We start from the raw sequence: 21,109 nt of genomic DNA on the forward strand, positions 1-21,109 counted from the left end.
GAAAAAAGAATCCAACTGCAGTACAGCTACTTCATTTATGTATTTATTTTTTAAATCACTATTACACATCATTACTTACCATTAAAGATGTGAACATAAAAATCAGACCACTGGAAAAGAAATAACCACATCATGGACTAGGACAACGCAAGGATTATTGGATCAGAGCCCAACAAACACAAATGCTTGCTCAAAGAGGCTATTGAAATCAGAAAGCGGGGCAAGGACACTATTAGCTGGGACGAGGGGGCAATCATGCGTTCCCACACCTGGAAGTCTCTCCTCCAGAAACCATCAGACGGCAGCGGTTGTGGTCAGCCGCTGACCACGCCTGGGAAGAACAGCTAATAAGGACACATCACAGCGGTCAGGTGACGCTTCTGAGAAAGACTGCAGTTGTCAGTCGAAACATGTCAAGGTAAAAAACAACATCACCTGCATTTTTGTCTTTGAAACAATAAATAAAGGACTTCTCATGTCATAACAGCAGGAAAAGCAGGTGATATTTATAATATTATCCCTTTGGGACTGTTTGGCCCATTTTACTTGCTTTTCATTCCTCATTTCTTTTTGGCTGTTTTCATGCATATGGCATACATTTTGGCAAGATTGTGTATTTTTGTTTAATCTTGGAATTTCCAGCTCAGCTCCTACAATAAGTCTAAAATACACCGTGGAAACTAAATTGTTACACTCATACTGTTGTGCAAAAAATGCTCCATTGAAACCCATTCAAACTGCAATTTTTTGATTCCACGGCCATCAAAGCATAAAAATATACATTGTTTTATTTCTGGGTGTTAGTCTGGGCTTTTGCCATGGAATTTGTCATTTTTATTATTTTGCACCTGATGATTTTTTTTGTTACCATATTTGGCATATGGAGAAAATACCACCTGGTGCACTATCATAATCAATGTTGCTGCAAATCACTGACATATCCCAGGCTGTGATAATAATAATAATAATAATAAATAATTATTATACTTATAATAATAATAAATCTAGTTTGCATGTAGCATATTGAAAATAATTCTTTTTTTACCCCATCTAAAACCACAAAGACATCGCGACAAAAAATGGCTTGAAAATGAATGAATATTTGATTTTTATGATTAGAACTGATGTTATTAAAAAAACTCAATGAAAGTTGAAAATAATATCAATGTGTATTATTTTAATATAAATTTGATCACAAAAACAATACTGTATGCACCATGCACAGTATCATAGTGATTTTAGATTTTGTTTTTCTTTAAAGGATCAAAAAAGATGAGTGAGAAAAAGTGATGCTTAGTTTTGTGACTGGAGTGTAGAGAAATAGAGCCTATTAACATGTTTTGGACAGTGCACATAGATTGGCTGTGTGGTCTGTGCTCCTCCTCTCTGTCCTCTCCCTTCCCATCTGTATGAATGGACAGATGAGGTCATCCCAAGCTGAGGATTTCTGTGTAGGCGGTTTGCTACTGCCCTACTGTTCATCAGCAAATATAAGACTCTGCCTGTTTCACCAGTGTACTGCTTTTCACAGACAACAGCCACTTTATCAGCACTTTGACAGAGATCAGTGTGACGGTATGGGACAGGACCTGTTTGGAAACACTGTGCCAGCTCAGGCTGCCTGTGGGGTTGTAATGACAGATATGAGCCGGGATGAGTCTGTGTTCATTCTCATCAAACACTGCAGGGACATGAAGCAACAGGAGACGCGGTTCAGGCTCATTACTCTGCTCCTGCTGCTCAGCTGCACAGCACTCTACATCTTTACCATCTGGGCTGATTTAAGGAAACATCCCAACTCAGGATCCAGTGCACAAGGGGTACGTTTAAAAAGTTTTTCTTTATGTGCTTAGTTTTCAAAAAATCTTATAAAATGGAAATATTTAACTCTAACAGCACCACTGCTTCACTAAACCCCTGAGGTGAGAGGTGTAACATTAGTGGAGTTTAAAAGTACTTTCACTTTGAAACCTGGAGCAACATCAGTTTTGTGCTGCTTTAAAATGCCTTTCTCGTTATTTAAACCTTCAAAACCTAAGGAATTAGATTTAGTTTGAAAATATAAAAAAAGGCATGAGCAAATTATTTTTAAAAAGCAAGGAAAAAAGAAAAGAGCTAGGGAAAACTATATTTATAATGATTTGAATTACTATTATTAACAATTATAGTTCTGAACTTTAATTATTATTTTTTAACTTTCCTTATTTATTTATTTATTATTATTTTTAAATTGTATTCATTTATTTATTTACTTGTGAAAATTTGTGAGATTTGCATTTACAGTTCCATTTTATTTTCTCAGCAGTGTCAGACAGAAAACCCTCCAGGTCACTCATACAGACACAGAGCAACCACCGATATTTACTCACTCACTATGATGAAGCAATATTCTCCCATAGAACCTTCCGCATTTGGACTGACTTGGTGTCGAAACAACTGCTCATGGAATCCATATAACGGCTACAATTTGAGAAAATTTCACATTATGATGAAACTCAAAATGTGTTCTTTATTCCTAGAGCACAGATGGGCCAAGTCCAGCCTATTCCAAACAAGACAGAGACTGCCCTGCAGGTATGAGTCATTCACTTCATGTCTAATGAAAATGAGTGTTGATGCAAGTCTGAAGATTTTAATTTACAAGTTAAAGTTTACAAGTTTTAGATTTCTTTTCTGCTTTCCACTTCCAAAGCTCCATGAATACGTTGATACGCTGATACGTTTTGTGGCCTAGGTTACAAATAATACAGCCTTGTCATGTGTTTATTGCATGATATATGTCATATGGTGATATACACCTGAAATATTGGGGGCGAGCAATGTTTTAAACCTCTCTTTATCTATTTACAGATCATCCTGAAAGAAAACCGCGCATTCATCTCAGTAAGTGCTTTCCTTTGAGATTTCACTACTTTTTGCATTTGTTTTGGCTGATAAGAGACTGAAACAAGCATGTTTGTGTAAGTTGCTAGTTTTATATCTAATTGGAATTCTGTGTATTTTAGTCATTTGTGGTAAATTGCATGAGTAAAGATGGATAAACATGAAACACGGGCTTAAAAAACGCCCTTTCAGAGAACTTATTGCATCACATACGTTGCAAAGCCAACTTTGATATGAATCTGTGACTCAGCCTCTGGAAAAAAAAGGATTGCACATGAAGGCCAAATAAGTGTCATAGCATCAACAGTTGTGCAGCCTGGGAAACTGGCTGGATTTCATCAGAGCCCCTTTGCTTTGATAAAAAAGTCTGCCTTCATCTTTCTAGATAAAACGCTAGTTCCAATTCCTAAGCATTTTATAATCTTACAATGAGAAAACAACTACAGAAGTGAAGTGCAGTATCAGTATCAGGTAACACATGACAAGTTTCTTGTCACAACAAGATGCTTTTCACATTTTTAAAAAAATATTTTAATGTTATACTAAGAAACTTTTCTTGTTTTATTGTTCTATTTTCTTTTGATATTTGGGTGTTCTAACTTAACAAGAAACTTTTGCTCTTATAAAAAGATGTATATTGTTATTGTATATGTATATATTGTTTATTGTTATAACATTAAAACATCTTGTTTTAATGTGAAAATATCTGTTATAACATGAAATTATCTTGTTATAACATAAAAACATTGTGTTCTATCACAGAAATATCTTGTTACAATATTAAACATCTTGTTATAACATGGGAATAACTTCCTGCATTTCATGAAAAAAATCTTTTTATAACATTAAAATATCTTGCTATAACATGAACATTTCTTATTACATAAAAACATTTTGTTACAACATTAAAAAATCTTGTTCTTATATAAATGCATCTTGTTATAATATGAACACATCTTGTATCATGAAAAATGTTTAGAAAAACATGAAAAACAAGAAACTTTTCATGTTATCACCTGACACTTACCTTTTTTTTTTTTGTTCTGTTGTTTTTTTTAAATTTTGTTCTGGCCTTGAGGTTCTACACTTCCATAAAAAATAACAAGATTTATTTGTTTAAATAAAGCATTTGACCCATGTTTCTCTTACTCTAGGGCCTCTGCCTCCATGTAACAAGACTTGGTCTGCATGCAACATAACCGATGGACTCTACATCAGATGGGATGCCGAGATTGGTAAAAAACACCTCAAAGATGAGCGTGCCATTGTGATTCCTAAGGAAGGCACCTATTTTGTCTACGTGAGGATTGCATTAGGCTGCCATGACAACGATGGGACAGCAAACTTCAAGATGTTCTACGCAGGGCTGAGCAGGTGGAACGAAGCGTACAATGAGACTATATCCCTGATGTACGCTCGCGATGGTATCTCATGCACTTCGCAAAAGTTCAGGAGCGTGTTTATGGGACAGCTTTTTAATTTGTTCAAAGGAGATCATTTAAGGGTGCGGATTGATGAGGGCTACAAATTGATCACTACATCATCCTTTGGTGCATATCTCACATAGAGAATATGCCTTGATGACAATATGTCATTTTTATGTGTGTCTTAATAATGTTCCTTTAAAATATATTTTTTTTTATTATTGAAGAGTTTATTTGGGGCTTTTTATCATCACTCATTTCTACGCTTAGTTGTTAGCACTTCCTGTTGGGGCTTCAACTTACTGAGTATTCAGGTTTGGAAAAGATATACAGTTTATACAAGACTGGTGACAAAGGTCCAGTGAGTAAGATTATGGGGGGAAACATTGGCAGAAATTGATTGTGTATAATCACCTAAAAATAAGATTTGTTTTGTTTTTGTTATCTTAGGATGAGCTGTTTTTATCTACATGGGGAGCAGGTCCTCTCTCATTGTGTCCACTAAGTTGCACTGCCATGTTTTTATGGTAGCCCAACAAACCCCAGGCTTTTGTTTGTTTTGTTTTTTTCTACGCCTTACCATGTGCCTCTATCCCATATGCCCAACCATCTGTGCAAGCATGTGTGTTTGTTGACGTCCAGTTGTTGGTTGCCATGTGTTTGTGTAGTCTAAACAAAACCATGTGCAGCGTAATCCCACCACAAGCATTTGCTGACAACGTGTTTGCGGCATCCCGGAACATAAACTGCTGACGCACAAGGATACCTACAGCGTAATATACAGAGAAGTCCACTACAAAGCAGCAGAATGTCATGACTTGGGATGACAACATGTGACATCCAGTTTCAGTTCAGCTGGTTGCAATCTGTTACCTCAGCTGCCAGATGCCAATAAATCTCTAAACACGACCTTTAAGGCTGTTTTCTGTTTTTTTCTGAGGTTAACAACCTATTTGTGAATCTTTTGTTTTTTAATTTGCTATTTGTAATAACTGTTGCTAACAATGGTCTGACAAAGTGAACTGTCAGTTTTATTGGTCGGTTTACCCAAATTACAATAACATAAACCTGCTTACCCACCAGTGGAATCTCCACAAAGTGTGAGAGATCTCTATTTTTCATTGCTGAGTTTCTGCAAAAGCCCCAATACAAAAGAGGAATGAATGTAATTTTGTTTGAAGTGTTTAAAGCATGTAAAGTGAAATTTTGACAATTTCAACACAGCTACTCAAAATAATTCATACAGCTCTGTCAGCGCTTTTCAGTGAATTGTACTGCATGCTAACATTACAGCAGTGTAAGGACAGTGTTGAGATGAATCATAAAAATATGGGTTTCACACAGTATTAAAACGGGTTTCCACACGTTTTTACTATGTTTCCATATATTTTGTGTCCTCAGGGATTCTTTTATGAATGAAAAAGCTCTAACTATTAAGAGTTACTCCAGAGCTCAACGTCCCCTGGGCAAGTTGGGGACACGACAAGAGACACTGTTTTACAACCCAATACTCCATGTAGGCATCTGCAAACACATCCAGTACACAGAAACAGTACTTGTATAACATCTGAATGACCTCCTGGGGATCACTCTTGAGGCCACATCCAGCATACCACAGGATCATTCATCTGAATGACCTCCTGGGGTCACTCAGGCACATGAGATGACATCAAAGGCAGAACATGTTGTAAAGTCATTATAAATCCTTGTGTTGAGACTAACATCTGACAGAATCGCTTGGACCTAGGTTGTGAGTTAAAGTTTAACTTAATTCTCTAATCCTTCTCTTTGTAGGTAAGAGTTTGTCTATGTACTTTGATGAAGAAGTAGGACCAACTCCCATTCTTTTATCATTTAATTTGAATGATTTAGGTAAAAGCATGTTTTATTCCCTTTTTGTGATGGAGCCCTGTTGCCATCTAAGTGACTAATTATCATTAATCTCGTAACCAACTTTATAGTTACATCTTATTTTGCATTCATTGTATAATGTTAAAAAGTAATCCTATATCTAAGTAATCACCAAGTTTGTTAGGATCCATGGTACAATGTTATGTTATGTGTGGTCATTTAACAGAATTGAGCAAAGGATCTTCAGAATCATGTGTTACGTTATAAATTGCCTTTAGGTCTCCTAACATGTATTTGAAGTTACTGTGATGAGACTATAGTGGTGATGAGATACGTGAATTTATACACCACGGGTTAGATCGCGTAATTCATCATAAAGTACAGAGAAATAAATGTCTCCTAAATTACATTAGGTCTTTTAGAAACTAATGCCAGATGTGCGATCGCTCGGTGCAAAAGTTCGCTAACTCCGCCTTCCATCCGCACCCCAAATTGAAAGATAAAAACTGAGTGAGCTCTCAGCTCAAGGTCTCTTCTCAATTTCTCTCTTTCTCTCTTCTACTTTTTTTCTGCAACAAGGCAATTCAATGCTTCACACAGAACATTGAAATACAACAACAGGGGGAAAGGAAACACATTTAAAACATTATAAAAGAAGCATGTAAAAGGTGATTAAAAAAAAGCAAGTGGGAAAACAACAGATAAAACCAAAAAATAAAAAAAACACATATATTGAAATAAGAGTTGCAGTGCAGAGTTTCGAAGTAAAATATAAAATTTAAAAAGTAAAAAGCCTTTTAGTCAAAGGCAGCAGTGAACAGGTGAGTCTTTAACCTTGACTTAAAAGAACTCAGACTCTCAGCAGACCTGATATTTTCTGGTAGTTTGTTCCAGATATACGGAGCATAGAAACTGAATGCTGATTCTCCATGTTTAGTTCTGACTTTTGGAACACAGAGCAGACCTGCACCAGATGACCTGAGTGGTCTTGATGGTTCATACTGGACTAGAAGGTCTTTGATGTATTTTGGGCCTAAACCATTCAGTGCTTTATATGCTAGCAAGAGAATTTTAAAGTCTATTCTCTGAGAGACAGGGAGCCAGTGTAGAGACCTCAGAACTGGAGTGATGTGGTCCGCTCTCTTGGTCTTAGTAAGGACTCGAGCAGCAGTCCCCATCCCTGGCCAGTGTCCCATGCAATGTGACTATTTATATGACCAGGAGGAGTGGATTCATTCAGGCTAAAGCCAGGTCTCAATGAGGCAGACTAAATCAATATGGTTATCCAATATTAAATCAGTGACTAAAAGAGCTTTGGTTGATAAGGATCTAACGTTCAAGAGTCCGCATTTAAGTCTCCTGTTATGATGCTCTTTGACAGGAGATGTATCAATTTTTATGAGATTTTCTTGTACACCTCCCCTTTTGTTTATTTTAGCTTTAAACAAATGAAGTGGTTGGGGGAAAGACACTGTTTTTATAACATTTACATTATGGGGTGTGTGACTGTGCTAGAGGAAGCTCAGAGAAACGTGTAAGACTGCGACTCTGCACCCTGGTCCCAACTCTGAGATGTCGTGGCTTTAGGCCTCTAATAAACTCGGCCAGATTCCTAAAGAAGAGAGCAGCTCCATCCATAGTGGGATGGATGCCGTCCCTTCAGATAAGACCAGGTTTACCCCAAAAAGAGTGCCAATTATTAACAAAGCCCACATCATTTGCTGGACACCACCTCGACAACCAGTGGTTGAGTGATGACATGCGGCTAAACATGTCATCACTGGTCACATTGGGGAGGGGTCCAGAGAAGATTACGGTGTCTGACATCGTCTTTGTGTACTCACACACCGACTCTATGTTAATTTTAGTGACCTCCAATTGGCGTAACCGGGTGTCATTACCGCCAATGTGAATAACAATCTTACTGTATTTACGTTTAGCCTTTGCCAGCAGCTTCAAATTTGACTTGATGTTGCCCGCTCTGCCTCCAGGGATACATCTGACTACGGCCGCTGGTGTCACTAACTTCATATTTTGCAAAACAGAGCTACCAATGACCAGGGTTGTGTCCTCGGCCGGTGTGTCACTAAGCGGGGAGTACTTATTTGAAACATGAAGGGTGGGTGGTGTACTGTGGGCTTCGGCTTACTATGCTTCGCTCGGACAGTCACACCAGCCTCCCGGCTGCACGGGGGTTGCTGGGGGACAGTTAGCAGAGGCTATGCTATGTCGGTCTGCACCGGCTACAGGGGGCTTGCTAACTAGCGCAGCTAAAGAGAGATTTTCCATGGTGCGGAGCCGCACTTCCGGATCCCTAAGCCTTGCCTCCAGTGCAGCAAAAAAACTACACTTGTTACAGGTACCACTATCACTAAAGGAGGCAGAGGAGTAACTAAACATCTGATACACTGAGCAGGAGAGAGCAGTAGAAGAGGGAGAAGAGCAGGGAGAAGCCATTGCTAACCACAGCTAATGCAAAAGTAGCTAACAGGCTCACAGTGAGTGAGCGGCTGCGTGATTAAACAGAAAAAAAAAAACTGCTGAGAGGACAAGACAGCTGTGAGTGATTGAGTAAAATTTATGTGAGTTTTCAGTCACAGACAAATAAAAAGCAGCCAAAGTAAGGAGCAAGTCAGAAGATTAGCTGGGAAACGGTCGTAGATGCAGCACAGAGACTCTACCAGAGGACATCAGCTGAGAATGCAGATGATAAGTACCAGTTGCAACGTTATCATATGCAGCTGGTTGGCAGGATGGCACCTGCTGGAATGTGGAACCTGTTGTGTCTGCATGATACGCCACAGAATGCTTCTAGTTGTTTTTTCCTTATCAGGTGCCTCTTTCCCTAATCCTAACCATCTGTGCCAGCATGTGCACAGATGGTTGCCATGTGCTCTTGTTACCTAAACAAAACCAAGTGCAGGATCATCCCACCACATGTGCATGTGTTGACATCATGGTTGCTGCATCCTGGAGTGTCAACTGCAGAAGCAGGATCTGTTCTGTTTAATGGAAACATTAGTTCTTGAAAGTAGCTGTATGGGATTAATTATTTTCTTGAATAAAAATAACAAAGAGTAATAACTGATGAATCCTGAGTTGCCCTAGAGACTGAAGAAAATATTCTTATTTTTTTTCTCACCACTGAATGGCTGCAGGCCTTTCACACTGCCTTCTAGTGTGGCTGTTTGGAACAGCTGCCAACACTTCTGCCTTCAGACATGTTCAGACGACACACTGGATGAACTATTTTGCATCACGCACACCCCATATCATCGTAATATGATGACATGGTGATTAGATTACAAAATGACTTCTGCAACAGCAAGCAGATGTTAAGTATTTTTAAGAATACTTCAGAATAAAATGATTGGTATGTCCCCAGTGTACAAAAATATATAGCTTTTGGATTGTGTACCAATTGTACTTAGCTATGACTCGTGATATCAACATGTGATTTCAACTCTGGTTCATCAACAGAGGGTCCACAGTCCCTAAGGGGTCCTGAGACTTGCAGCAAGGAGGCTGCCAAATTATTCTTTGATAATTTAATTTTAAGGGATACTTGATTTTTGATTAGCTTTGTATTAAAACAGTGTAGTGAATGTAGATCAACTGTGGTAAACCTTCCTCCATCTAACCAGTGCTTGGATATCCCTCCTCCCCCCACGACAAACTGGATAATGCAAATTCATGCAAAAAGCATCATCCGATAGAGACTCGCCGGCTCTCGGGGCTTTTGCTACAGAACTCCAGGCTTCTGCATTTTTTTTTTTGTAAATATGTTTTATTGATTTTCTGAATTTTTTTTACCCCACAGGAATACAGCACATGTACATGTTATTTCAATTTACACAGTCATCTTCAAAACACAGGGTGCACTGTTCTTCAGTTACATTGACCCATTGAGTTCACCCTATCTTTCTTATCCCACCCCTTCCACCCATACACCCAACACCCCCCCCCCCCACCCATAGGGCTACAGGTTACAGAACACACTTAAGGAATTGGACCTTGGATAAACAAACAAATGAACTAAGAACTTAAGAAAATAAGAGAAAAAAAAAAAAAAAAAAAAATAAAAATAAAGAAAAAAAAAAAAAAAAATAATATAAATATATATATATATATATATACATACATAAATATAAATGAAATAAAATAAATAGATATATACAAATATGAAATAATGGGGAGAGGGAGAATTCCATCAATGCAAAAGGTCATGTATGTGTTCAAGCCTACTCATTATCAAGGGATTCTTGTAAAGAGTCATAATAATCAAGAAAGGGCCTCCATACCTTGAGAAATGATTGGGAAGATCCTTTAAGTGTGTACTTGATTTTTTCTAACTTTAAGAAGTACATGACATCCCTGACCCAGTGAGAAAAGGATGGAGGTGTGTGTTGCTTCCATTTGAAAAGGATCAAGCGTCTTGCAAGGAGTGTAGTGAAAGCTATGACAACATAAGCTTTAGTTGGTAGGACAGCTCGAGATTCCTCAGATGTTACCCCAAAGAGGGCACAGATCGGGTCAGGACCCAATCGGGTTCCAAACATCTCACTGAAAGCTTTAAAAATACTTGTCCAACAGGCAAACCCAAGACAACGTGCGACGAGCCCTCCACCTTATTAATCGGATGAGAAGTAGCGACAGGGAATCTATAGCCATTAGCCTTGATGCTGAAAAGGCTTTTGATTCTGTTCGTTGGAAATATTTGTATTTGGTTCTTGTTTCGGCTTCAATGATCAGGTAATTGGATGTTTGAACTCCCTATACTGCTCCCCCACAGCCAGAATAAAAATTAACGGGTCCCTGTCTAATACAATATTTCTTGAGAGGGGCTGTCGTCAGGGGTGCCCCCTTAGCCCTACACTTTTTGCTCTTTTTATTGAGCCATTGGCTCAGGCAATAAGAGAGGATAAGGACATAACTGGTGTACTGATTGGAAACACACAATATAAAATTTGTCTATATGCGGACGATATTCTTATGACCCTTAGCAACCCCAAAGTAAGTCTCCCCAAATTGTTACGTCTACTTGAAGAATTTGGCTCATACTCTGGCTATAAATTAAATTTACATAAAACCCAAACTCTAACCTATAATCTGAGTCCACATGAAAATATCTATACAACATGTAAATTTAAACTGACAAATAATATTATGAAATACCTTGGAGTACAAATACCAAAGGACTTAACTACCATTTATGACCACAACTATACCCTATAACAGCTGACATCAAGACAGACTTAAATCGCTGGTCCTTATTACCGACAAATATGTACAATCGGATAGACATTGTTAAGATGAACGTGCTGCCTCGACTCCTGTACCTCTTCCAGTCGTTGTCAATTGAGATACCACCAAAGCAATTTAATGAATGGAATAGGATGATATCTACTTTTATCTGGGCAAAACAAAGACCGCGGATTAGACTTCAGACACTACAGTTGCCAAAAGATAAAGGCGGTAGGGCTCTACCCTGTTTGGAGGATTACTACAGAGCGGCACAGTTGCGCTTCCTGGTTGGTTGGTGTGATCCGGAATGTGATGCAAAATGGAAAAGAGTTAGAACAAAGTTTTATATGTGAACCCCTCCCATCTGTGCTGGGAGACAAATTCCTCTTGAAAAAATACTTATCGACAGATAAACTAACTAATTTGATTATAAACCCTTTAAACATATGGTACAAAATTCTTAAAGACTCTAAATTTGAAAGAAATGCACGACTATTACGCTGGGTAGCATTCGATACAGATTTCACACCAGCCAAACTGGACAGCAGATTTACATATTGGACAAACCTTGGTATTACCTCTTACTGTACAGTTTCTACTAATACCGTCTTGGTTTCTTTTGACTATCTCAGGAAAAAACACAACTTGGAAAAACAGGATCTCTTCAGATATTTTCAATTGAGAGATTATTTTAATAAAAACATCAAAACAATTGGAGAAGAAGGAATGAATCTGATAGAGATATTCGCTAAAGCCTATAAAGGAAATTTGAGCAGAAAACTGATCTCCAGGATTTATTTAGCTTTACAGAAGGACAGGGGTTTCTCCACAATGTATATTAAATCAAGGTGGGAAAAGGAAGCTAACATACAGATATCTGAAGATGATTGGTTTAATATCTGTAAGACAATGTCCACTACTTCTAGCTCAGATCTGTGGAGGGAATTCACTTGGAAAAACACCCTAAGATACTTTATAACTCCCAGAATTAAAAGTTTACAGACCAATAACCCAGCCCAGGGACGTTGCTGGAGAGGGTGTGGTAATGTGTCAGCCGGCCACTTTCACATATTCTGGGAATGTCCCACAATTTCATCTTATTGGGAAAACATTATAGCAGCAATCAATTCAATAATCAATCTGCAGCCAGATGTCAGTTTCAGTGTTATATATTTAGGAAATATACCAACTGAGATAAATAAACAAGACAGATATCTATTACAAATATTATTGGCTAGTAGCAAAAAGGCAATAACCAGGAATTGGCTGAACAAGGAGTGTCCAACAATTTCAGACTGGACAGGAATAGTTGAAGAAATCTATAACATGGAAAGGTTGACATTTTCCCTGAGATACAATACTGAAAAAGGTGACCAATACTGGAAAAAATGGAGGGACTACATAGATGAGAGGTAATTGCATACTCAGTGTGGGAAAATCTGTTTTTTTTTTTTTTTTTTTTTTTTTTTCTAATTTATATTTATCCACTGTGGACCGAGAGGGACTGGAGAACTATGGGTGCCTTAGCCCCTAGACATGATTCATCAGCCTGATTTCTGCCAGCCCGTTGTTAACCTGCCATTGTATTTTGCTATGGATGACCCTGTCTATTGTACCTGTTTTGTGTGTATATTTACATGTTTGTTCGAAATGGTTTTTAGGTAGATTGTAGGCTTGGGATAGTTGTGAGAAAGATGCAAATGTGTTTCTATGTATAAATTACAGTCTATATTGATTTGATTCCTTTATCTGGAAATGAAACCATTGGGTAAACGAAGCTTCTGTACTGCAAGTAACGGAGAAAACATGTGATTTAACTTGGGATATAGGAGAGAGGATAGCAAATGGACCTTGTATTCCAAAATGTTTTCTAAATTGAGCCCAAATTCTTATAGAATGGTTAACTATTGTATTTGAAGTCAAGTTATTACAGACAAGAGGCAAGGCTGCGCAAATCACTGAGCCTAAGTGATATCGGCATGATGAGAGTTCTAATTGCACCCAGTCTGCCCTTCCTGTGATTGGTTTATCTTCAAGCCAGTGGATTAATTTTTGAAAGTTGCATGCCCAATAATAAAAAAGGAAATTTGGCAGGGCTAGCCCTCCCAAAGTGTTTTGGTCTTTGGAGGTGGATCTTGCTGATACAACTGGGTTTATTCCCCCATATGAAAGAGAAACAATGATTTTATCAAGTGTTTTAAAGAAAGATTTTTTAATCAAAATTGGGATGTTTTTGGAAGAGATATAGAAATTTAGGTAATACTATCATTTTGATAACGTTAACACGTCCAGCTACTGATAATGGTAGAGAGGCCCACCTATTCATGTCCTGTTTACAATTGTTGAGGAGAGCAGTAAAATTTTTTGTAAAAGTAGTAGATAAAGTGCGGGTAATCTCAATTCCCAGGTATTTAAAGCCATTTTGAATCCTTTTAAAGGGGGGAGGGCTAGAAGGAGGTGCATCTGTTTCAGCTCTTAAGGAAAACATTTCACTCTTTTGCAAATTCAGCTTGTATCCCGAAATTTTCCCAAATTGTTTCAGAATGTCTAGAATGGAAGGAAGTGATGAAGCTGGTTCAGATACGTATAGAAGTAAGTCATCTGCATATAATGAGACTTTAAACTCCAGGCCGACCCGCTGTATACTTTTAAAATCCTTGCAAAGTCGCAGTGCTATTGCTAGAGGTTCAATTGAAATTGCAAACAGGAGGGGGGACAGAGGACATCCCTGTCTTGTCCCCCTTCCAAGAGGAAAATAAGCAGACTGGGTATTATTAGAAATTACTGATGCAGAGGAGAGGAGTAAAGCAATTTGACCCAAGCGATGAACTCTTCTTTAAAGCCAAATTTGCGAAGGGTGAAAAATAAGTGGTTCCATTCGACCCGGTCAAAAGCTTTTTCTGCGTCGAGAGAAATTACTGCCTCAGGATATTTTGACTGAGCAGAGTGGATTACATTAAATAGCTTTCTCAAATTCGAATATGAGTGACGGCCCTGGATAAATCCTGTTTGATCAGGTGAGACAATATTGGGAATTACACTCTCCAGGCGCTTAGCTAAGACCTTAGATAATACTTTAAAGTCAACATTTAGCAAAGAGATTGGTCGATATGATGAGCACAAAAGCGGATCTTTATCTTTCTTTGCCAGTAGGGAGATTGAGGCTTGTCTCAGCGTCATAGGGAGAGTCCCCAGTGAGAGTGCTTCCTTAAACATTGCTTGAAGTGTTGGTGCTAATTGCAGGGCAAACTTTTTTATAAAATTCACATGTAAACCCGTCAGGGCCAGGTGATTTGTTATTTTGCATAGATTTTATAGCCGTGACAATTTCGGAAATTGAGATGTCCGCACTCATTTGGTATTTTGGTCCTCAGATACAGCAGGAGAGTAGGCTTCTGCATTTTTGTGTTGCCCGCTCTCCATGACACCACTGCTGATGCAAAGAGTTTAGAACTCTTTTAGAACTGACCTGCATTCTCTCTCTCTCTCTCTCTCTCTCTCTCTCTCTATTTAAAATTTGGAACAAAATTAGATCAAATGGTAAAACTGGGCAGCGCTGACTGAACATAAATCAAGATTATGTTATGCACAAAGGTATTTCACCCCTTCAAGATATTAATGGGGCAAATAGTATTCTCAGTTTTCAAGAACTGATCTCTCAATATAATGTTGATAAACATTCTCTTTTTTTTTTTACTGTAGAATAAGGTCAGCCTGTAAAGCCTACACAGTTCCCTGGGGGTCAGTGGCAGTTCTAGTCCAATCTTACTGGGGAGGCCAGGCTGGGGCCAAGGGTTTTGTCAAAGGGACACATTCCACCCAGGCAAAAGAGACAAAGACAAGCGTTCAAGCAGTAAAAATCTTTAGTTTAAATGATAATAAAGTACAGTAACAGTATTCCAGTTACAGTTAAGCCTTGTTTGAATATGTTAGTTATAATTTTCTACAATACTGCAAAAAAAATAAAAATTAAAAACACAAAATAAAACTTCTTGTTGGCTTCAGCATTTTTAGTTCAGTATAAGGTACAATAACAACAAAAATACCATTATTGGTATTTGTCTCAGTAACAATACGGAAAATGAAAACAAAATAAAACAATAAGAGCATCGGCTAAAGCCTTTATGCTATGCTAAGTGCATAGCAGTGTATGCACTAAGCTTGGGTGCTATCACAGTATTACAGTGTACAGTGTAGAATTTGTAAATTCAAAGGTATGATTGCATTTGATGACATATGTGCAAGTGCTCCTCTTTCTGCCTGTTCCACAAGTATAGATCAGACACTGAGCTTTGGTGGTGCGTGCTGTGCACTACATACAATGAACAATGAGTTTAATAAAAAGAGGAGTGCCTGTATTTATAAAAGTATTGAAAAACATACCTTCAGGATTTCTAAATACCCTGGTGATCAAGCCTAGTGCAAACTAAACTATTAGTAAAAATTGTTGACAGGTTCATATATTATATATTAGTCTCTTGCTTCGAAAAGGAACAAAACAATCCATTCTGACTCACAAGAATGTCTGTACACTTGAAATACAAAATAATGGGCCAATATGTTTCAATAGTATGTAACTGTTCACTAATTAATTTACCATGCTGTTATGGGTAGGTGATTTAGAATTCATGGGTAACAGTTAGCCTGTCTGAAGGTATGATGATTACATAATGCCCAGGCCTAGTATGCACCATAAAAGGGTATGTCATAACATCATGCGCTTCATCTTTCTTAATTTACAATACAACAGGAAACATCCCTCCCTTCTAACCAGTGTATAATGTGTAAAACTGACTCTGGACATTCTAGTCCTTCCAAGCAGGACCTAGTCTGGCCCAGGCCTTTTGCTGCACGTCCCCCCCCTCTCTCTCTCTCCGCTGTCATTCCTGTTTTTCTCAAACACTATCAAAAAAAGAAGGAATACCTAAAATATTCTTAAAACTACCAAACACATATTACACTTGAAATGACTACTCTGACCCCCTCACTCACAACCCACTGGTAATTACAAATAACAGGAAGAATTCATAGCACAATACATCACTGATTTATAGGCATATTGGGTGGAATCACTGATGTTTCTCTTTAGAAAATCACAAAGCCCTGACTCACATATTTCACTTTCACTGGTTAACTCACTAAAACAACATCTGCACTAAAATGACCTACAAAGTCATACAAAGCTTCAGTTCACTTTGCTGGGTAATTCCTGTGATGTTACTGATGACAGCTCAAGTGACCTGCTTTCCTTAACACCATGACATCAGCTCTGCACAGAGACCTGTACCCATGTAATACTAGTTTCCTCATACTGTATTAACATCTACATGTAGTCACCAAAATCATTGCTTGAGTACTGAAGTGTCAACCAAATACTACCTGCACAGTGAGTAACAAAAAGTTCACCCAAAAATGAAAATTCAGTCATTACTCACCCTCATACCTATGGAAAGTTAAGTTGTAGTCCACAAAACACTGCCGGATGGCATTGTATTCAAATCCTAAATAATTGAGCCACGCAAATCGCTAAAAAAATACATAATAAAAACATAAAAGTGTCTCCATACTGCTTGTCCGAAGTAATCCGAGTGTCCTGAAGGCCCAACATGCCAAGTTATCTTTAAAAACGTCACTGGCGTCGTGTAGCACAGGAGTTCAAAATCCATGGCATAGATTAATTTTTTTAATCTAGATTAATCTCACTGCAATCCTGTAATCCTGTAGTTAATCTAGATTATCTATTAAAATTAAAATTTGCCAAAACACAAAAAAATAATATCTATCTATCTAAATGATGAAAATGCATCACAAACTGCTTGAGAAAGCTGTTCTACTATAATATTTGGTAAAGAAAAATAATGTTCCATAAGATTTACTTTTTTTGGTAACTTTTTTTTTTATTTTGTTAAACACAGACATTTAGGAACACAGGTTCTGTCTCCATGTGGAAAAAGCTTTTTCCTGCTAACTGGAATGAACAGCAGAGGGCGCAGCCTCTGATAACATGACCCTAACTGAACTGTGGGCCTACATTAGAGGTCATGAAGAAGACCATTAACAGTCAGCAGCTTTGTGACACGGCTTGACACGGCTTGAGCCAATCACTCCAGTCACTCAGGCAGACCAGCTTCCGCCTTGTTCACGCCCCCTCCGCGTAATTCGACCAGGTATACATCCGCGCTTAAACAACAAAGTGAAATTGGTGCCTTGCTCACTGTATAGACCCAACTTAGTGAATAGTTTATCGCGCGATAATTTCCTTATCGCGCGATAAGAATCCCGCGTTAACGCAGCACGTTAACGACTTTTAAGGGTAGACTTAAGAACTTCTTCTTTAATAAATTTTATAATTACGGTTGGCTCAGGTTGCCCAGACCAGCCCCCCCCCCACTCACCCTGATCGTGGTCTTGGTCCTGGTTGCGCCGATGCCGTTATCATGCCTTTGGACACCTCCCTATCAATATATACATGAGACTCTTATCAACACCCACAATATCATCATAGAGAGCATTTGATAATTTCACACCTGTCGTTATTGTAATATGACATGCGTCTGTTTCCAATACTGCTGTGCCTCTCTCCCCCTCTCTCCTTTCTGTTTCTCTTTCCTGTTTGCAAGAATTGTATTTAATTTGTTATTTACGACATCTATTGCACGTCTGTTCGTCCTGGAAGAGGGATCCCTCATCATCTTCTGCCGCTCTTTCTGAGATTTCTTCCCTTTTTTTTCCCCCCGTTACACGGGTTCTTTTTCGGGAGTTTTTCCTTGGGTGATGTGAGGGTCTAAGGGAAGAGGGATGTCATACACTGTAAAGTCCTCTGAGGCAAACCATGTTTTGTGATAATGGGCTTTATAAATAAAATTGACTTGACTTGACTTGAAGATGAGTGGACCAACACTCCACAGGCCACAATCAACAACCTGATTAGATGTGTTGTACTGCGTGAGGCAAATGGTGGTCACGCCAGATACTGACTGTTTTTCTGATCCCCCCCAACCCACCCAATAAAGCAAAAACTGTACATTTCACAGTGGCCTTTTATTGTGGCCAGCCTAAAGTAAATTCCAACCTCCGACTTTGAATGGAATGCATTATTCCTGGTGTTTTCTACTGAGGTCAAAAAAGCAAAGTAAAAGAGGAATGATGTTTTATTTGATTTCAGTGAACCTGTAACCATCTGACTCTCACTTTTGGGTGAGATCACACCAAGTAAATCACACCCGAGTGGCTATGACCTCACTCTCTGTGCACATACAGACTGTATGCTGCACCCTCTCTCTAATGACTGAGGAGGAATAAGCTCCACCTCACTGCAGACAGACAAGGCAAGGGAAATTTATTCATATAGCACATTTCATAACCAAAAGACAACCCAAAGTGCTTTACAGATTAGGTAAGTCAAAGTTCAGTGTAGGCCTATTACAAAGCCCCATGGGGCTTCACAAATAGTCATTTCAATTTTATGGCACAAGACAAAACAATGAACAGTTCCAGCCTCACTTTTACGTAAAACTATGATTACATATGTAAATATTAGTGTGTTGTATGGTGAATAGTGAAGTTGGTTTCTGGCTATATGTCCTCTGTACGTCATAGAAGATGTGAAAAAGCAATCTGGGTCCAACATGTTGTCTGCCAATCTCTCTGCCAAGTTACAGCAAGAATTGATGACCCTATGACAGCTTAATCTGTTAATCATGAAACTAAACACTATCCTAAACACTGGTTCTGTCACATCTGTGAAATACTCAGCTGTGCTGTGTTTGTGGATGTTCAGGAAGTAGACAATCATCTTTGTGTGACACACATGCATGTTTATTGCACATCAAACCAGTTTTGGAGAGTGTCAAGAATGTGATGAAGTTAAGATATCTGGACATTTTACAGTCCGTCTTCCCCCCCAGGCATGTAACAACACGCTAAATAACAATATGAAAGCAACAGGAAACACAGCCTGTATAAACAATTGTGGTTAGAAATTCTGAATTCAATTACTCACGCACGCACGCACGCACACACGCACACACACACACACACACACACACACACACACAGAGTAAATGGGGTGTTTAGAGCAGACTAATTTCTACTAATTGCATGGTCCAAACAATGTGTCCTACAGTCCGAGTCAGGCTTAGAATATTTAAGGGTTTGACAAAATAACCCTTAATCCCACTGACAAACTTTCTGGAGTTTGCTTGGTTGTCATCCAAGTTCGAAAACTCCTGATGAAGACTGTGAAATTCGGCAGAAAGCTCATGACAAAGATTAATCTTGGGCCTTGAGGTTAGATCTATAACAAAGGTCAAGTAAGATTTTAACACTTAAACATAAAATAAGTTAGAAAACCAACCCAATCAACCAACCCAATGTTGGTTGTACTTTTCTGCAAACAATAGTTGTCTTACATTTGTGTGTTATTATGAAGCAGATACGTTTATGTTTTACAAATGCTGTGGTTAATGTTTGGTTAGGTTTAGGCAGTGTTGTAGTCAAGACCACCTTAATCAAGACTGTTCATGACCCATCAGTTCAAGGTAATCCAATCTTATACATATTCAGGATTTGCAGGAACCTTCAATGCCAACATTTTCTTGTGACAACTACACTGTACAAACTATCTCTTAAGAATTGCTGAAATGTTCATTACACTCAAAATGACAAATAGAGCAAACAACATATTGACAATTTTGCCGTTGTTATAGCCTCATCAGAAATAAAGCAGAAACTATGAATTTAGTCCTGAGGGAAGCATGGATGTAGCTAATTTAATGGCATTCTGATAGTTGAGTTTAAATGATAGGAGGTCCAGATGTCTCTGGAGGAAAGGTCCAGGGTCACAAAAACATTCAGCATCATCCCCTGGAAACAGGAGTACCCATGCCAGATAACGTATACTCAAGCTTCTATTAACAGCACATCAGGATGTGACATCACACACTGGGATTCCCTTTGTATGCCTCACACACAGTGATGACTCACACTTATTGCACAGTCGCTGGTGAAGTGAACCATCCACAGAGGGACTTCACATCATCTTTAAAGTTACACATAATCCAGCATTAGTCACACAACACTCCACTTTCTAACCAACAAGTGATGAATCATGTATTTGATGAGTGTGACCTTTTCGACTGATGATTAGATCACAGCAAACTGGATAACTTTCCAGTAATCTGAAACTTATTGTTGCTGCTGTTATTGCAAAGACATTACACAAACACCTCGCAGGGTATATCTGTGCCTGACAGCACTACCTGTAATAGAGAGGATGTGCTCCGTCAGGAAACTGGCCAGCTGACAGTGTGTGGGAGCTTCAGTTTAAGCACATTACACCATCACAGAGAGGATGAATACAACTAAACAAAACAGGACACATCTGGAAAGGTTTTCAACACTACTAATGTCAAGTCACTGATATTTCCTTCACAATTTTATCGCACATGCTTCTGTTTGAAAAATTTAAACTCTATTCTTTTTTTCAAGGAGAAAATTACCTGAATATTAGCGAAAAAAAACCAAACAAAAAAAACCAAACAAAAGTAAAAAAAAATGACAACAGGGAAATGACTTAAATAAAACTGCCTAAAATGCATATTTCTGTAAAATAATTTTATGTATATTATTAGGATAATTAGTTTTCTCCACTTTTTGCCTTTTTCCCATGCTTTTTTTTTTTTAAAGAAATCAAACCAATTTGCTTT

General features: G+C 38.3%; 1 protein-coding gene and 1 pseudogene across 1 annotated transcript; one reads left to right on the forward strand and one right to left on the reverse strand.

The window, feature by feature from the left end:
- Positions 1–1,517: 1,517 nt before the first annotated feature.
- Positions 1,518–5,216, forward strand: LOC121959935. The gene is made up of 4 exons (XM_042509489.1): positions 1,518–1,820; positions 2,520–2,574; positions 2,851–2,883; positions 4,038–5,216. Exons 1-4 carry the CDS (start codon positions 1,578–1,580, stop codon positions 4,448–4,450), a joined length of 744 nt encoding a protein of 247 aa, XP_042365423.1. The 5' UTR covers positions 1,518–1,577; the 3' UTR covers positions 4,451–5,216.
- Positions 5,217–5,804: 588 nt separating this feature from the next.
- On the reverse strand, positions 5,805–8,615 carry LOC121960047 (annotated as a pseudogene).
- Positions 8,616–21,109: the final 12,494 nt, after the last annotated feature.

The sequence above is a fragment of the Plectropomus leopardus genome, chromosome 20 (assembly GCF_008729295.1).
Source record: "Plectropomus leopardus isolate mb chromosome 20, YSFRI_Pleo_2.0, whole genome shotgun sequence".
Lineage (NCBI taxonomy): Eukaryota > Metazoa > Chordata > Actinopteri > Perciformes > Serranidae > Plectropomus > Plectropomus leopardus.

What these genes read in the sequence shown, in the direction of transcription:
- LOC121959935 (XM_042509489.1), top strand. Translation starts at nt 1,578, where the DNA reads ATGGGACAGGACCTGTTTGGAAACACTGTGCCAGCTCAGGCTGCCTGT. An exon ending in AGACAGAGACTGCCCTGCAG is followed by an intron (nt 2,575 to 2,850) that starts GTATGAGTCATT and finishes ATCTATTTACAG; the next exon opens with ATCATCCTGAAAGAAAACCG. An exon ending in AAAACCGCGCATTCATCTCA is followed by an intron (nt 2,884 to 4,037) that starts GTAAGTGCTTTC and finishes CTCTTACTCTAG; the next exon opens with GGCCTCTGCCTCCATGTAAC.